This window comes from Magnolia sinica, chromosome 1 (assembly GCF_029962835.1).
Source record: "Magnolia sinica isolate HGM2019 chromosome 1, MsV1, whole genome shotgun sequence".
Taxonomy (NCBI): domain Eukaryota; kingdom Viridiplantae; phylum Streptophyta; class Magnoliopsida; order Magnoliales; family Magnoliaceae; genus Magnolia; species Magnolia sinica.
The window spans coordinates 72,229,356-72,248,993 of NC_080573.1; the positions used below are offsets into that span (position 1 = coordinate 72,229,356).

General features: G+C 40.3%; 1 protein-coding gene and 1 non-coding gene across 2 annotated transcripts; one reads left to right on the top strand and one right to left on the bottom strand.

Moving 5' to 3' along the window:
• Nucleotides 1–6,569: 6,569 nt before the first annotated feature.
• On the bottom strand, nt 6,570–6,677 carry LOC131223278 (small nucleolar RNA R71). Its single transcript, XR_009160369.1, has one exon. It is a non-coding gene; the product is annotated as a small nucleolar RNA R71 (small nucleolar RNA).
• A 10,708-nt stretch (nt 6,678–17,385) lies between these two features.
• On the top strand, nt 17,386–18,217 carry LOC131247780 (uncharacterized). Its single transcript, XM_058247748.1, has 2 exons — nt 17,386–17,756; nt 17,850–18,217. The coding sequence occupies exons 1-2, from the start codon at nt 17,520–17,522 to the stop codon at nt 18,114–18,116; spliced, it is 504 nt and encodes a 167-aa protein (XP_058103731.1). The 5' UTR covers nt 17,386–17,519; the 3' UTR covers nt 18,117–18,217.
• Nucleotides 18,218–19,638: the final 1,421 nt, after the last annotated feature.

Genomic DNA, 19,638 nt, shown 5'->3' on the forward strand with positions numbered 1-19,638 from the left:
GGCATAGGCAGGGCCACATTCATGTTTTGTGTAATGGACCCCGCTATAGTGGCCAAAACTTCTTGTTGTTGTTACATTGGGAGCATCATCTGCTCTAACCTATCAGGGGGAGAGGCCACCTGAGGCATATGTGGCGTCGACGAAGACGCATGGTTCTGACTCAGAACCGGTGGTGCACTCGGTGTTGGCCCATTCATGGGGCCAGTGGCCGGTTGTGAATCCGGCATTGTATCACTACTTGGACCCAAAATGGGTTCCGTCTGGCTACCACTCGGATGAGAGGGCCCGTTAATCATTCTGCCAAGTGGGAGATGTGCCATGTTCCGAGTAGTTTTGGGAGGCATTCCCTATATACAACATAGGGTGTAACATTTATAGGATTAGGATAACATTATCCACTTTCTCCAAACATTCTACGCATTTCTAAACAAAAGGAGCTTCATACATTTAATTTAACCAAAATTTGTCACAATACATATGATGTAGCATTACATGAATTATGACAGAGAATGCATGTGAGCTAATTTAACAAAAGGCTTTAACACTTACTAACCCAGCATCCATCTAAGCCTAACTAAGGCTATTATAAAAGAAATAAGAAAAACAACTACAAATATATGACTAGTCCTCCGATTCTGGTGAAGGCGGAGGAGCCCCCTTATCCTGCATACAGCACAGGAGGGCCTTTAGGGTGTGAGACAGTTTCTTAAACTTTTATTTCAAGTAGGCTTGGTTCTCATAGAACTTCTACTTTAGGTAGGCTTGGTTTTCTTCAATCTTGGCCATGCGGGCTTCTAAGGTGGCTTGGTCATGGCAGTCCTCATGTCTAGTAGGAGGTCCCTCATCTGAGTCTTAGGCCTCCTCTTCTTCTTCCTGCTCCTCTTCCTCATTGCCTTCCTCTTCTCCATTTCCTTCCTCTTCTTCACTACCTTCCTCCTCCTCAGTCTCTTCTTCTATGTCATCCTCGTATTCATCAATCATGGCTTGGCATTGCCTGGGGCCTATTCTCATATTGTTGAGTGTACTTTCATAGATGAAATGGATTGGGGTGAGGTTATCCATATGGAGTCTGAATTCAAAATTATGGGCGATCTTGCAAATGAGTCGACTGAAAGGGAGTGAGGTGTCTCCCCAAGTAGATCGTGCAGTATTGATTATCTGAGTTAAGGCGAGAGTAGGCAGGCACACTTTTTCTCCCTGTCCAACCTGGAACAGGAAGTCCACTATAAATATAGTGCATTCTGTGCGGTTACTCCACATAGGATACATTGTATACGTGCATATATGGTGGAGCAGGCAGAAATCCTCTGTCATACTAGTTGATGTAAGGTTATTCCCTTGCCTCCACTCATCAAGTTGGCCGCAAAGGAAATGTGTGCAGTGATTTCTCTCCCATTCACTAGCGAGATTAGTATCACTGGCATGTACAACTCCACATTTTATTCCCATGATATGTGCCATGATATCCACATCGACCCTCGCTTGAGTTCTTCCCAACGGTATAATAAATTGGAGAGGCTCCAAAGTTGGGTCCCGTATGTGGGCATAGAAGGCTCGTACGGTGCCTTCACTTGCTTGAGTTTTCCTTTCGAATATGGAACCCCATCCATTTTCCAGAAAGATGTCAATCACTGGATATAACCCAAATAACTTCTCATCAACGTGAGCTTCAAACACAACCTTGCAATCATGGAAGTTACCGAGTTCGGTGCTCGTCAGTAGAGACCTTTCTATCGAGATTCAAGGGTCGAGGTCCCATTTCGACCTTCACTCGGTGCTTGCACTTGTCTCAGCACTCGTCTTCTTCTTAGAATGGCTTGGACGACTAGGCTCGACCTCATCCGGGGCCGCTCTCTTCTTTCCCATAAGGGAAAGAGCGTTGTGATAAAGAAAATGGCGGTGACGAGCTTAAAGAGGGCCATTGAGATGGAAAAGCTTGGAGAATGAAATGGGTTTGAAAGTATGAAGGTTTTGAGACATAAAAAGAAGAGTTTTGTGCTCAAATGGGTGTGAATAAGGGAGACTAGGAGATGTAAGGGATGGTTTTAAAGAGATAGTGGTGGAGGGGTGGAAGATGTAAAGGAAATGGAGGATTTAGATGTATGAAAATGGAGATTTGAGGGAGAAAGAGGATTTTTGGGAGGTTTGGAAGTATTTGGGGGGTTGGAAATGGGGAAATGGGGGAGGATTAGGGCAAAAGGGTGTTAAAAAAGGGGCCCCACACATGGGAGGGACCCACTTAGGTCGACCGGATGGTGGTGTGCCACCGCCCTCGCGGTGCCGCCGCGCCTGTCTGTGGAAGTCGGTGGTGCCACCACGCCCATCTGGGCTGTCCAGCAGTGGCTTCACCCTGGGGTGGTGGCCACCCCCCATGTCATGGTTTGGTGCGTGGGACCCCCGGGCCCCACCAAACACCGTAGTTCCGGTTCTTAGGTCTGTAGGGTCCACTTTTCTCGGTCCAACGTGCATGTATTCATGCTATTTGGATCTGTTTCGAGTTCAAATCTTGTCAAGTATGACTCAAACCCATCGACTAATGGCCTAAAGGTGACTGAGATAAATTCAGGTGATCTAGGATGCGTACAGGCTAAACAACAGTATTCAATCTCGCCCGTCGGTGAAACTTTGGGATCCTAAGATCATCTCTAAATTCCATCACCCCTTTCCTAAGTCAGAGTGCATTAGAGTGAGTCAATTTACCTATAACCAGGTCCAGTTTAATCCAAATCATGCTTTGATACCAACTTGTAACGCCCTGAATTTCGAGGGTCGGGCAAAGCTCTATTGTCCTGATCCATTACATCACTTATGCAATATGGATAATGATGTTCAGATTTCATCCACATTAATGAGTTAAACATGAGTGGGATTATACTAAAACAATATATGATACTCTGGATGTAATTAAACTAAGCAAGGAAAAGTCTAAAGCATATATATATTTAAGTGCGTAAGTGTTTCACAACTTCCAGAGTATGAGTATGTAACCGGGCTAAATATATACCAGTATTGTTTCAAAATATACAAAATGTGGAACTATAAAATGTCCAACTAAGCCAAATGTCCCAGTGTTCCCTTCGTATCAGCACAAGGTCTACATAGACGTGCCTGCGAGCTGAAAGTAGGAGAACTCCTCCTCCTCATCCATAAAGTCTTACTCCGTCACATAGACTTCATCATCACCTGCATCTAAACCAGAGTCTGGTTAGTGTTTTAAAACACTATCCCAGGGTGGGAGTGAGTGATCAACTCAGTGGTATTATAAGGCAAAGGTTAACATGTTATCAAGTCAATCAAGCAGTAATGATAAAGCAACATAACAATCACTTCCTAATTACTCTTGTTAATGCAGGAATGGAGTGCAAGTAATGATGTACGCCCTCGCATCAAAGCTCCCTCAACAAGCGTCTCCGACATCCAATTTTGCATATGACATCACTGCCTCCTATGTGACTTTCATGCCTTTAAAGCACATCCTAACTAATGCAATGCAATGTATGGCCATGTTAGCCGAGTAATTAATTAAGTTTATTCAAACAGTAGATTTGGGAAGCTAGGGTACCTCCCTTTATATCATTCACTTGAACCAAAGGATCCATCTGGGTTCGTCACTCCTAGTCAAGCACATATGATAGGCAAGTTGTAGGGTGATTACTCCTAATGAAAAGTAGTTGATAGGCAAATTCAAAAATTTATCCTCGCGGTCACTACGGGGTGGCTAATCACCTCGGCGTAGGCCAATAGCTCGAACATGGTGTCCCATACTACCATGCCCGGCTCACGAGTCTGTGTTGCTCATTGGTCATTACAGGGAGGCTCATCACCCCAGCGTAGGTCGACAGCTCAAACACGATGTCTCATACCACTATGCCCAGCTCATGAGTCTTAGCAGATCGTGGTACCATGGTTAAAGTGGGCCTTTACATCAGTGAGGGGTACCTTAGATTCAAGCAATAGTGTCCATACATGGTAAACACATAATAGGCTAATCAGTTTATTAGGCAATTTTGATTGGTACAGGTATACGTTGACTAAATCGACATGGAGCGCATAAGCACCCCTCGTGGCCTAACCACTATCGACAAACGTCGTGCGACCCAGATTTATCATGTATACCCATTGTGACGAGACCAATTCGGCCACTTGAACAGGAACTGTTATCGATTGCTTGGGCTAGGTTTATCCCCAATCTTACTCAGATGCACCAATTAAATACATGTGATAATCAATTCAGCATTTAACAAATAATCCAAGTGAAATCCTCATTTGAACATTTCATCAAACACCTTGATCATGTTACCAAATACTAGCATTTTATCAATCATTTGCATAGGGGTAAATATGATTTCATGAAAGAAACTATACATATGTATTAGGCAAGAAAGAATCCTATCTTAACACTCGTAATACATACAAATCATCAACAATTTCTCATTCAGACAATTCATCAAACACTTAGACTACACTTCACCAAATATGTAGACTAGGTTAGTTACAACATATATTTTAGCAAATATTTACACAGAGAGGTCGACATGCATATGACAATGATGAATCCTAGATTAGTAGTCATGACAAGGATAAATCATGTTTATATGTTCATTCAAACATTTCAACAAACACATGGGATGCATCTTTTGTTCAACATAGTTCATACATGCATATAATATCGAAAACGGTGTATCTAAGACAATATGGTAGCAATTAAGTCAGACGTAAATCATTAGTTGACATTGAAAGCATTGATAACCATAACCTAAGAATTTATAGTCCGCACCTTTCATCGGAATACTCAATTCAGACTCGGTTCGAATTCTATGTTCCCGAAAACGGAACGTCGGGCACCTAAATAACGAAATATATTAGGTAGTTTGCTGATTAATCAAATTGGATCTCTATAACAAGATTAGGGTTAGGTTTTCTTGCCCAAATTGTAGCTGATACTGAGTGTGTAGCGTAACGGGAAGGTGGTTTAGTGCGTGGAGTAGTGGGAGAGAATTACTGCCACAATCACCAAGAATCCTTCTTCTTACTTTCCTCTTTTCTCTTCTTCTTCTCTCTCTCTCTCTCCCTTAGGGTTTTAGGAAAATTCGTATATGAGAGAGGTGGGGTGATATAAGGGCTATTTATAAGCCCAGAAGTGATGCAAATGGCCCCAGGGCCACTATATACATGGGTTATACCCTTTGGGCAATTGTTTTTGACAAACAAGGCTCACAGGGAGGCCCACTACTCACCAACATCATAGTGTAAGTTCCTTGATAATGGATCCATGCTAGTATGTGATTTTGGTGTGATCAGATAAGCTGATCAACCGTGGAGGACCTGTGTCAGATCAACGGTCGTACTTACTTGATCGGGGCCATAGTTACACGGATACGTGCAGGGAAATTTCCTTTTCCCATCGGTGAAGTTTGGTCAAAAACTGATCGTCCAAAATCTCCAATTTCGTGCGTAAGTGAATGACCTAATTCACTTAAGTTTCATTACATTTTCTAAAGATATTCACGTTTCTTACACACTTTACTCAGGGCTCAAGTTGTGCGCTTCTGAACACTATCTGGGCTCGATTCCCACGATAGTTGTCAAGCCCAGTAGGACGGACATAATCCTATAGTTTTGCGGTCATCAGACTCTCGACATGCGGTCTAGGTTTGATACGGAGTTTCAATGTACTCCTGAGAGCGACAGGCTCTTAGGATCTTTCCTACGTCTTTATGTAATGTTGAGCCAGTGGTATTAATGGTTTTAGGTCTTCTCATTTATGAAAATGGTGACCCAAGCTTAATCCATTGATTATTCAGTTTAATACATAACTAAATTCTGCCTTAATTACGATAAGATACGGTCCTTTGGTGATTCTGCCTGAGGTGGTACTCGGACGTTACAGGATTTTTTCTGAAATTATTTTTAGAAACTAACATTGTTTTCTGTTTTGTAGGATTCTAACATAGCAACTCTTATTCGATAATTTTGTTCCAACCACTTTCTTATCTTTTCTATATCTCTTATTTGTTTTAGTTTTTCTACTTTTCTTTTTAGGCTTAGTTGTTTAGTTTCTTGAGGGCTAAGAGTGTTTCATGCCTAAGTGGGTCTGTGATAACATTCTACATCTTTTGAATGAAAGAAGATTAGTCGAAGGGTTGCCTATCCATCGTAGGATTAGACACCACTTAAGACCCTCTAAGTTAATAAAAGTGATGGCTGCAAATCAACCTCAACCTCTAGTTGAGGAAGTTCAAGATGAAAGCGAGGTGAGTACACCTTCCTGCATGATATTTCCATTGAAGAACTGTGGATATTAAACCAGGGGTAATTCAACTCCTCCCTAAGTTTCATGAACTAGAATTTGAAAGTCCATACTTGCATATGAAAGAGTTCGATGAAATCATATCTGCATTACACTTCCCAAACGTGTTTAAGGACACAATTAGACTGAAATTGTTTCCTTTCTCTTTGAAAGAAAAGGCTAAGTCGTGGTTACACTCCTTAAGACTAAGGTCCATTGGCACGTGTGCTGAAATGACAAGGGAGTTCCTTAAAAAGTTCTTCCCTTATCATAAAACAAATACCTTAAGGAAAGCAATCATGAATTTTGCATAAAAAGAGGATGAGACTTTCTTCCAATGTTGAGAGTGATTTAAGGATCTCATAAATTCATGTCCACAACATGGCTACGAAACATGGCATATAACAAGCTTTTTCTATGAGGGATTGACCTCACCCATGTGCCAATTTGTGGAGATGATGTGTAATGGGAAATTCATGAATAAGGAAGCTAATGATGCATGAGATTAAATCATGCAATCATGGGATACCTCTTCAAGAATTGCCACTTCAAAGCCTACTCAATGAAAGAAAAGGGGAGGAATTTATGTTTTAAAAGAAGAACAAGATATAAATGCAAGAGTGACCAAACTCACAAGAAAAGTCGAAGCCATAAAACTTAAGAAAGTAGAACCCGAAAAGACTTCAGAAATTGTTTGTGGTATTTGTGCTTGTAACATACATACAACTGAGAGTTGCCCAACAATTCCTGCTTTTTAAGAGATATTGAATGAGCAATCAAATGCCGTAAACAACTACCAAAAGCCTTTTAGTGGACCCACCTTAAATACATATAACTGAAGCTGGAGGAACCATCCAAACTTCAGTTAGAGGAACGGACAAATGACAACTCCTCAAGAGATCTTTAACCAATTTTTGAATCAAAGGAAACCTCAAGAGGATTTGGTATTAAAACATATACAAAACCAAGAGCTTTTTAATCAGGTTATGCTGCAAGCCTTTCAAGACCTTAGAAAGGCCATACAAGGGCTTGAAACAAAAAATTCGATTGGGGAGAAAGGGATCCTTTCAGCTCAGCCTCTCCCTAACCCAAAATAGAAATAAGAAATCAGTGACCTAATCTCTTCAAAACAGATGGAGCAAGCTAAGTCTGTCACCCCTCTTAGAAGTGGGAAGACAATTGACAAATCTACTTCGGTGAGGACTGAAAATCTTAAGGACCCGAAAATATATGAGAATGATAGGCCTAGCAATGCTTCACATGAGTTAAAACCATAACCTCAAAGTAAGCCAATTGCGTCATTCCCTCAACAGTTGATTGCACCAAAGCCCCTCTCTAACTCTCAGGATATTCTAGAGGTGCTTAAGCAAGCGAAGGTCAATAATCCTCTACTGGATGCTGTGAAACAAATACCTTCATATGCCAAATTTCTAAAAGATCTATGCACTACCAAAAGATGATAAAACATTCAAAAGAAATTTTTTTTGAAAGAAAAAGTGAGTGCCATCCTTAAGCAAGATGTACCATAAAAATATAAAGATCCTGGTAGCCCAACTATCATTGTATAATAGTGTTTCGACAAGAAACAAATGCATTCAATTTGAGAGATTATCTTATTCAATCATAACAGAGAGAGTGTATGAAGAACGATCATCATATTTATTCATATTGAGTTCATGTACATCCTTTAACTTCCCTTAATTCTAAGATAGATTATCTTAAGATATAAAATTTGAAAGAGCTTGAATATTGAATCTGAATATCAAATTGGGCAACATTTCGGCTTATAAAATGATCATCTCATCAAGAGGAATGTTGTGCAAATTTGATCATCTAATCTTTCCTCTAATCTTTCCTTCTTGAGCTCATATTCTTGCATGAAAGGAAGATTGAAGACTATGAAGACTTTAGAGATCGAATCGATCGGGAATTTCAGCAACATGCTGGCCCTTGAGTACTGATGGCCACGCAAACAGTAGTGTTTTCATGGGTAGTTCAGTTGCACGGGTCGGTGCAACTTGCTTCTTCTTCTCTTCCCATGAATACCTTCTAAAATTCTCTTCTCCAGAGCTCTGATCTTCTCCAAAATCTTCAATCCCCAAATGAGAGGGGGAATGGGGTATTTATAGGCCTTCACACATCGAACCTTTAATCCCTATGCCATGGGGCCCACCTTCCATCATATCCAACCGTTCATTTTGAACAGTCAAAATCAGATGTTGCGCATGTGCACGCAATCAACATTGTGGTTTGCACGGTCCTACGCAACCAACATGGTTTGCACAGACCCATGCAAACATAAGAATTCCCTTCTATATCTTCATTCTTCCTCATGTATTTCTTCTAATTTCCCTCTTCTTGATATTTTCTTGATCTTTTCCATCATTCATATTTTATGTCTTAACAGATGCCCCCTTAATCCTTTTCTTTGTTCTTCTGAATAAAGAGTTAGGATCAATCTTCTTTCACCTTTACTTCTTCTAATTGTTTACGCACACCCGCACAAAAGGCAGTCGGGTCCTGCAGTCGAGTCCCGTTCTCTTTAAATACTAGAAGTCCTTTCTCATTCTTTACCTACTATTTTCCTACCAAATCTCTGCCTATTTGAAGATCCCCCATGCAACGACTTGCATTTGTGCGGACCCACACAACAGTCTCTCTATTTGCGCAAGGCTTCTAGACTTAGCGCTGCCCCGCACAATTATATGCTTTTACCTGCACTCGCACAAAGGTCTCTTTGTAAAATTTTCAACACTTAGGATTTTGAACCTCTTGCCCCTATTATAACTTTAACATTTGTCTTCTTTCCACCATAGCCCGCACCAAGAGAACTTATGTCACGCCCCAAACTCGGAAATCGGGGTCACAAAATTCCCGATCGCTGAATCCGACAGCCTCCATAGTGCCCCATTCTCGGATCTCGGCACCCATATGCCAGATTCCGATCCTGGGATCCTACAAGGAGGATTTTTGATATGATTTTTTTTGTAATGGAGCATAACCACAAGTATAACCAAGTTACAAAGCAATGTCACCACATATCCACTTTAATAAATTATTTAAGTACGATGCAGAAAGGGAAATACTAGGTGATCAAAAGCTCCAAAATAATCTGCCACATGCTCCTACCTCAACGTTGCTATGATCCGACGTCACCTGCATGCAACGTTCATGCATAAGCTTATGAAAAGCTTAGAGGGTGGTGTAAGTGTGTGCATAAGGTAAGTGCCAAGTATGCAATATCAAAGTAATGCAGAAATATGCTAGTAAGCCCATGAATACTATCAACCGCACCAAGGCTATGTGATGCAAGGCATGAATGCTATCGGCCATACCAAGGCCATGCGATATGAGATATGAATGTTATCGGCCATACCAAGGCCATGCGATGCGAGGCCTACGTGGCCAAATGTCACATGTGAGATGCAACGCAAGCATGTCAGTCCTCATCAAGTACATATATCAGTACAGTTCCTCTCTAGGATATCATCGGGGTCTACTGCACTCCATACTGACTGTCGCCTCCCTACCCGCACAGCCCAACAAGTGGAAGACACCATACTATTTTCCTGACTATTAGTCTGTTAATACCTACCTGGCTCGTCGATAGCAGACCCATTTGTGAGCTAGTCAAACTCGGCTTAGCTTTCAGCCCCCTCACTCGGGCGAATAAGGCCACACCCGCTTCCAACCGACCATGACATAGTGGGAGACGCGGCCTACTGGTATTCGACACTCCTATGCTCGTGTATTCACTTGGTTTAGACGTTGGAGCATCTCTTGGTTCCAAAAAGGTTCTGAGACTTTCACCCAAGGACATCCTATGTGCCCACAGTGTTAAAGTCAATATTTTCAGCATCTAATCTAGCCATCCACGATGTGCCTATGGAGGCCACGACCCTAATGTCACTAGGGCATACAGTGAATCACATCACACGGAATGCAAAATGCATGAGTCACACGATCCAGTCATGCATCAAACCTAAGCGTACCGTGCGATCATGTGGGGTACTCCATCTCATAAGGAGTCCCGTAAATGTCTCGGCCCAATAACGTATGCTATGATTAGTCACTCCTCATAACAGGCATATAAATGATGCGTATGGGCATGTATCATGATGTTATACTAAGCATATTCTCAGTGTGTCCTCTAGACTAAGTGAACTACCATGATTATTAGATCTAGCAGGCGATGATTGGCCTTAATTGATATGCTACTTGCGAGAGTAAGGGCTAAACGATACGCCCTACTAGACATATAGAAGTCTATATGGAATGATCCATGTCAGACTATCGTAACTTATTTAAGGTACTTAGTGTATTGTATGTCCTATGGCGGGGTCCACTTGAAAGGATGGTTGAAAGTTTCATCATCAATGGGGACCCAACGGAAATGAGAATGGGCCTAACAATGGGCCCTAAGGAGAGTTACAATGCAGACATTTAACCATCATTGCTTTTACAATGTGGACGTCAAACCATCATTGCTCCCAAGGCATGGCCCGTCAAATCATTATTACATACATCATGGTGGAATCACACATGGCAATGGACCTCAGTCATAGTCCTTATATACATCAAGATGGGCTGCAACAATGGGCCTTATATACATCAAGGTGGACCATAACAATGGGCCTCATATACATCAAGATGGGCCACAACAATGGGCCTCATATACATTAAGATGGGCCGCAACAAGGGGCCTCATATACATCAAGATGGGCGCATGTCGTAGTGGCACCATCTACACCATTCATCTATTTATAGAGATTATTTTAGAGCATTACCCAAAAAATAAAAATGAATCATATCGGGAGATCATCTGGACCGAACCACAAATTACAGTGGAGATAATGATTTCCACTATTAAGGGCCCACCATAATGTTTATTTTCCATCCAATTTGTTCATAAGGTCACCAAGGCCTGAATTAAAAGGTAAAATAATTTCATATTGATCCAGACCTTCTATGATCCTAAACAGTTTCAATGGTGAACGTTCAATCTACACTGATTTTTGCAGCGTGGTCCACCTGATAGATGGTTGGATATAACATATACATCACGGTGTGGCCCACTGTCCACCTATCTGGACGGTGTGGATTTCAGCAAATACATCACAATGGTCCATTGTCCAGCCATCTAGACGGTTGGAATAAAACACATAAATCACAGTATGGCCCACCGTCCAGCCATCTGGATGGTGTGGATGCAATATATACATCAAGGTGGGCCCCACATGCGTGGCTCACTAGAGATTGAATCTGCTTTATTTTGGACGGTGGTGTACTCCACCTGATATTTAAATCTGTCTCATTCCCTGGCCTATGGCTAGGGAGTTGGGATGGATGGTTTGGATGTAACACATACATCAGCGGGACTCACAGAACTTGCTAACGTTAAGACCAGCAGCTAACTGCTGTTGGCGGGGCCACAGATGGATGGTCTAGATCGAACACATACTTCAGATCAGACCCACTGAGCTTGATGATGTATACAACAACTATGCTACTGCTCGTGGGTCCCCACCATTCCAACCTGATGGACGGTGGGGATTAAAGATACATATATCACGGTGGGCTCCATTCAGATGGACGGACGGTGTGGATTCCACCCACGCATCAGGTGGGTCCCGTCCAGATGGACGGACGATGTGGATGAACCTACCAAAAAATAAAGCAAAGCCGACGGATGTGTGGCTGTTTTAGCTACGGATTTTAGCCGTGGGAAATTTCGACGACTAAAATCCGTAGCTAAAATGAAAATAGTCCGTAGCTAGAGCCTATATTTTAAGGGTGGACATTCAATCGCAACTATTTTCCTATATTGTTGTTCACCTGAGTTTTATTTCGATCTAGTTTTTTGCTATCAATCATAAAAAATTATTTACTAGTGGATTTACGGTGTGGATTAAACACAAACATTGTGGTGGGGCCCATAGAGCCCTACCAAATCCAATTTCCAAGCCACCATTTTCATTTGTACGGTAAATGATAGTTAGACTTGCATTTTATGTTAAATAGTGGAAACTCGTCCATATAAAATGTGGGTTTGATATATGGCTATCTAGACCATCCAAATAATGGGTCTTGTTGTAGATGATTTATATTTATAATTATCTTATGGAATAGAATCTTAACAATCCACTAAATGGACCCTTAATTGTACGACTGTGAATATAGTTTATTATATAAAATATGTAAACCTCACATTTTAACGGATTTCAATTCTTCTACGATTTCAGAAGAGGGATTTTTCATTTTCCCTCTCTGGACCGCCCGTTTCCTCCTCTCCCTTCCCTCTCTCTAAAGAGGAATTTTCATTTTCCCTCTTTTGACCGCCCTTTTATTCCTCTCCCTTCCCTCTTTCGAACGCCCTTTTCTTCCTCTCCCTTCCCTCTTTCGAGCTCCATCTTCATCACCCTTGATCGCCCTTTTTGAAGCTCGTATACAAACTGTTCATCCAAAAGCTCATATGCAGATTTTATACTAAGGTGAGTCATGAAATGTAATCAGATTTTTTTTTCTTGGTGACATTCTTGGATTATTGCATTCACATTTATATTTTCTGGCCAAACATGATCAAACTCGTGAATATGATATAGTTGGAGGAATTATTAAAAAGAGCTTCTCATAATATTTGTTTATTAGAGATATTTTTGAAGGCATTCGATTGTATTTAGCTGATAACCATTGGAATGTCAAATGGTAGTCGGTGCATCGTTTGGAGATGATAGCACTGGACTGCATTCTGTTGAACGAAACCCATGATTGGTGGCTAGGATCTTCTAATTGCAATGAGTTTTATTGCATTGATCCACACTACAAGAAAAGTAAGCATACTATCCAAATCAAATGATCAAAATGGGATGGTGAAGATGGCCCCTTATATGCAATTTTCAGCTTGTACTTCATTTGGAATGAGGCCTATGATTTGGACGATCCTGTTTGTGTTATATGTTTGCCATGTGCGCAATGTATGAGTCATTACTTTCTTGAAAGAGAATCATCACTGCACTGTAGCCCAAGAAGCTGAGCTGTATTGAGCTTTCCTTGTCATGCATATACAAAATTGAAAGAACGCAAGACATAAGGGCAAATTTAGTTTACTGTTCTTTCTCTTTTTCCTGTCGTATTGGTATCATTCTTCAGCATCATCTTAAAAATGGTGGCGATTCTTCTACCGTACATGTGGCATAATCCCACGATGATTTATAGTACCATCAAAATTTCTGACCACTGATGGATGGCTAGATTAGATGCTAATCGACTGGATTATCCAGATTATCCCTCACAGACCCTTCAATCTAGTTCATTTTTATGTTCATGCCTTAAAATGATCTGTCTAAATAAATAGACGGTGGATAAAATATGGACCGTCCATCTCTATCTAGGTCCTGATGGGTAAGACAGGACTGTTTGTCTCTAGTTGGACCAGTCTCTACCAAGCTAGAGACGGACAGTCCTATAAGTGGCTCTATAAGGCTCACCATGATGTATATATTTTATTCATGTATCTATTCATTTTGACTTATTATTTTAAGGCATGAGCTGGAAAAGGGGACAAGTTAAAAGCTTAAGCTGACTAAATCACGTGGAACAATGGGAATTGAAAGCCTACTGTTGAAAACTTAACAGGATGGTAGGAGTTTTGAATCAAGTAGATATTTATGTTTTCTCTTCATCCTAGTCTATGCGATTTTATTAATAGATTGGATGGCAAATAAACATTATGTTGGGTTGTAGGAAGTTTTCAACGGTAAAAGTTAAATCCAAACTGCTTTTTTTTTCTATGGAACATGTATAGGTTAAAGCATAGTCCTTGATGGTGTGGAATGCTAGAATAGGATTCATGTAACTGACCCCAGTTAGTTAGGATGAGACTTACATGATGATGATAATTCACAAATTATTATGCGAATAAAAATTGACAATATCTTATAACCATTCTACTAATGTACACGATAAAATATCTCTAGGAGTCATACAACTGGTTGGCTAGCATCTATTATCTAGAATGTTTGAGTTATTCATTTCACTTTTATTGATGTGTGGATGTTATTCAGTTCATGAAATATTGTATTTTGGCAACACTTTTGTGGTTTGATAAATACCCTATGTCATGTGAGGAAGGAGCTACCAAGGGGTGTTTGGATGTATGAAGTTGGTCAACCTTGCTATAATTCACATACGACATGTCATCATTCAACATTTTTTATGTTAGATGCTAGCATTCATGGCCTATAAAGAACCAGATGGCATAGATATTAAAAGCTAGAATCCTCGATGCCTGCCATGTGCTCTTACGTTACTCATCTGCACAAAGATTGGACTGCTCTAATCTCCCATTTATGGCAAGTTTTGCCTGTTGAATGTGGATGGATATTTGTAATTTGAGTTAACTATACCTTTTCAGGCCATTGACCAGATGGCCACCCATTTGGATTGCCATGCATTTTGGGTATGGGCAGTCCACCTGGTGACCACAAAGCAATTCCCCTGATCATTGTACACATGTACCACACATACAAGAAAGGCTTTTAACTGTGCATCCGATGAAACTCAATGGTGTCTATCTTTGTTGCATTATACCTTTGTTTAATTTTATTTTTGTTGATGTTTTTAATGTGGGTTTGCCTCTTGTTAGGCTGGTAATGATGAGATGGGCTGGTAATTAATCACATTAGTTGAGCAGTCCTAGCCCCTGATTCGTTGATGCTTGTTTGTTAAACCCATTGGAATTCATGGTTCTTTAAGTTTCCAACATTGTCTAAATATTACTTTAGCATTAAAATGTTATTTTTCTATATGTAGGAATTTATCTTACCTTAAGCATTATGTTATTTCTCTAACTTTTGGATTTGTTCTGAGAATTTCCTGCATGGAATTGTTTTCACAGTCAGAATTGTCTAATCAACACTCTTCAATTTCTTGAAAATTTTCTCAACGGGTCCTACTGATCCTAGTATGATTTTATAGAGTTCAATGTCATATTGTTCTCGATCAATAATGTAGGAAGTTATCATTCATTGTTAGGAATTAATGGTGATAGATTCAAACAGTGATAGAACACATTCAAACGATCAAGATGCCACAGACGAGTACATGCTCTAGCTTGGACTAAAGATCATACACATCAACAATGATCCATACAGGCATGTTGAAATTAAACTGTCCAAACATATGAGAACCATTGGTGTCTCGAAATAGAAAAAAATCCAACAGTCTAAATTATCACCCAAATGAGTACGCTGACCTAATCTTTAGTTCAAGTTAATTTATGTCTTCAGCAAGCATTTCTTGATGATTGCTGAATGTAATTAAGCTATAAAGACCATGATTGAGCAATCTTTTATTAAATATATGATTAAAAGTAAAATTGTGAGAAGTCCAAATTCAAAGGGAAATCATATTGTTAAAACTTTGATTATTACTAATTTGTTGTAGTGGGGCACATGTTGTATGTATATGACATCCAACCTGTCCCACAGCTGAATCCTATTCGAAGATTAGACGAATGAAAATTCTGTTGGATCCAACCAAACGGTGGGCCACACCATAGAAAATAATATCCACTGCCCAAAAACATCCAAATTGAGGTGTAGCTCATATGATGATTGGATCGACTAGACCTTTTGATCCAGAGACGATCTTGGTGAGGTACATACCATGTGGGCCCCACAAATCTCAACTAGTATTCTCATCCCCACGAATCACTTAATCTCATAAATTTGGTTCATGGTGGTATTATATATATATATATATATATTGGTACAATCAACATTCCTTAGGAATTTTGCTCTTATAATTTCTAAGGAAAAAGTAACAAAAAAGCAATAAAATATGGCCAGCATCCATAGTGTGTGAACAGGACTTAACTACAATCATTTGTTTTCCTTATTTGGTTTTTAGCATTAACCGATGCAGCCCTTGAAGATGTATTAGATAGTCTAGTCGCATATCTTCTTTTTATGCTTGGGTTTGATTTATATTGCCAATGAAACAGGCATATGGATCTAGAGGCATCGTCATTCGGCACAGAGCCGTTAGGGGATGCAGCCCGTGAAGATGCCATGGGTAATAAGATAACTTTCATATTTTTCTTCTTTTTAACCTTAACATTTAATTTCTTTTATTTTGGCGGTGATGAAACATGTGTGTAGCTAATTTCCCATTTTATTTCCCATTTTATGTAGATGGGTTGTCATCTTCATCGTCTAGGAAGAGAGGTCCTATGTGAGTCGAGAATTAAATGAGAAGACTTCATTGAAGAGGGTCATTACAACTAATGAATTTGGGCAAGCGAATGCAGGGGATATAAATCAGGTCACATTCAATTCATGCATTGGTGTTCTCACCCGCACCCACATCCCGATCACCTAGACAAACTTTCGCCAGGTGCCTCCGGAGCACCTTTAGAGAGTCATTGAAATCTTGGAGTGTAGTTATGATTTTCATAATAACCAACATGAGATGAAAAATTACGTTCGTGAATGCGTGAATACCTCTTGGAGAAATTACAAGAACCAGATGCATTTAAAGTATGTTAAGGACAAGGATCTTGCAGCTGTGAAGTCATCTTCAGCCCTTGTTGGTGTGCCTATAGAGGATTGCATACTCTTTGTGGATCAATGTAATACAAATGAATTTAAGGAATTAAGTGCAAGAAATGCATCCAATTGGGCCAAACAAGTTAGCCCTTCTACACTTGGGCGGCATAGCATGGCTGTCATACGCCATCAAATGGTACATGTCTTAAAATATATATCTTACTATATTTATGATGATTATTTGAAATTATTAGTCATTTCATTCCATTACTAATGTGTTATGGCATGTATGTAATGTGGAAAAGGTAATTGAGAGGAATCTTACTAGTGATGCCGAGGTGGGTAGGGTTGATGTGTACATCAGAGCACATACAACAAAGGATGACAGATTACAGTTTCCTGAAGCCTTTGTAAGTACAACCCTCGTACATCCTGTCATTATCCATATGAATTTTAAATGTGTCTTTCAGTTGCTAATTTTTCTTTTGGATGTTGTCATAGGAAAAAATAAAGTCGATTCAGAGTAGTAATCCAGCATCTCGAATGACCAATGTAGATGATGCCCTTACACAAGTATATATGCTTGTCCTTCAAGTACTTGAGTTTATTTATACTTACGCATTCTCTGATAAATCGACTTGCAATTCTGATTACAGTCCATTGGGAGTGATAGTAGAGGGCGCATGCGGGGTATAGGTAGAAATGTAGGCAAGATTACATTGAGGAAGACAATCCCTATTGTAGATAAGCTCAATATGGTGATGCAAGATCGAGATAATTTGAAGGAGGAAGTAGGTGAAATGAAGAAAAGCCTGGTAGACCTCCATGTGAAGGTTAATTGTATTGTAGAAAAGCAAGGGGAACAAGGTGTTGTGGATCCATCGACAATACCTCCATTTAAATCTAATTGTGCCTTGTTGGTATGTATGTGTTTCTCTATTACAAATTTATGTTCATGATTATATGCACCTCCATTTAAAAATACTAATGACATGTTATACTTGTACATGTAGCTTGATTTGATACATATTGGCAAGAGATGCGATCTTTGCGATTGGAAGAAACGGGCAGTTGCTCGTGGTGAGGTGCATGAAGTTGATCTAACTGCCCATGTCCATGGAGCAGATCTAGGTGAAGGAAATTTTAGAGTTGTCCTGATCGAGATTAAAGCTTCGCATGCAGAGTTGTGGAAGGAAGTTGTTTATCATCATACACTTGGAGAGGTCGGTGTAGGAGGATTTGTTCTTTGGCCCAAGCTATTTCTAACCATCTATCCATGATGTTTATGATTAGACATTACAAAAACTAAGACAATTTACTTTTATTTTCAAATTATACGGTAACATAGACAGTTATCTGAATATTATGGAATGGAATGGATTTAACTTTGACATCAGATCACACACACATATATGGAATGGTCTGGAATGCATTTATCACTCACATCAGATTACACCCACATATATGGAATGGATTTAACACCCATGTTTATGCTTTAATATATTTGGTTGGCATTTCAACCTCCCTTCGAGGAATTGAAAGATTTGTAATAATTTTCACTTTTAATGTTATTTGCACTTAGGGGGGGGGGGGAGAGAGAGAGAGAGAGAGAGAGAGAGAGAGAGAGAGAGAGAGAGAGAGAGAGAGAGAACAATAGGGAATTATCATCATCCGTGGCAGCTGTTGCAAAGAATGCGATCAGCCCCAACGAGAAGTTCCTTCATCATTTTTCCACGACTGTTGTTGGTTCTGCATGTTTACAAAATTTACACTGAAAACAGATATGTGCAAATATTTTTGTTCATTAATATAGCTAGTGTGTGATGTACTAACCAATTCGCTTCCAATCTAGGTGGGTCCCACGTGGGGTCCACCAGATATACGTGCATACATATATATATATATATATATATATATATATATATATATATATATCCAGCGTTTAGGCCCTGGACGGCCTGGATGCAATACATACCTCAAGTTAGGATCCCACCATCCGTCTGCTGGACGGTGGTGGATGGAAGACAAATGCATCACATGTGGGGCCCACATGGGTGGCCCACACAGTTTGGATCAGTTGATATTTGTGTTTTTCCCTTCATTCGAGCTTGGCTATAAGGTCCATAGACTCCTATGGTCCTCTCTGTCAAATTCTGGCGATCAGCAATCTGTAATCGGCGTTTGCACACGGCCCTGAGTTACACCATATCAAACCAAGTTGACTCAACCTGAGACTTATACTCTTGCGACTACGCCGTCGTCGTGGTTCCAACGCCGCGTCTTGCGCACCGATGCGATACTTACGCCAGGAGTTGTGAGCCCGCATTTATTTCGAGGAAAATGCTGCGCCTTGTAAAACCCAAGAGAATCTCTACCAAACATCAAATCAATCAATCAATCTTTAGTACAACAAGTACACAACCCATCCCTCTCCCATTTCCAAAATCAACTCTCCCTCTCTCCACCCATCCCTTTCTTACACTCACCCATCACTCACTCTTACATCACCTCTCTCTCTCTCTCTCTCTCTCTCTCTCTTTCTCTCTCTTTCTCAAGTCCATCTCCCAAGCAACTCCCAAGGAGAGGACGTCCAAGCTTCCCATGGAGAAGCTATGGTGTGGCCCACTTCTTACCCCCTAATCTCCCATCTCCACCCTTCAACTTTTATCAACTTCCATCAAAGGGAAAGCCTAGGAGCTAAAGAGTCCATGGAGCCTAGAAGAAGCAGAAATGGTGGGTGTTTATAGGTTTAGATTGTGCCTTTTATGATGGACCAAGTGGGGCCCACCAATTGATGGTGTG

What these genes read in the sequence shown, in the direction of transcription:
- LOC131247780 (XM_058247748.1), top strand. Translation starts at nt 17,520, where the DNA reads ATGCGGGGTATAGGTAGAAATGTAGGCAAGATTACATTGAGGAAGACA. An exon ending in AATCTAATTGTGCCTTGTTG is followed by an intron (nt 17,757 to 17,849) that starts GTATGTATGTGT and finishes TTGTACATGTAG; the next exon opens with CTTGATTTGATACATATTGG.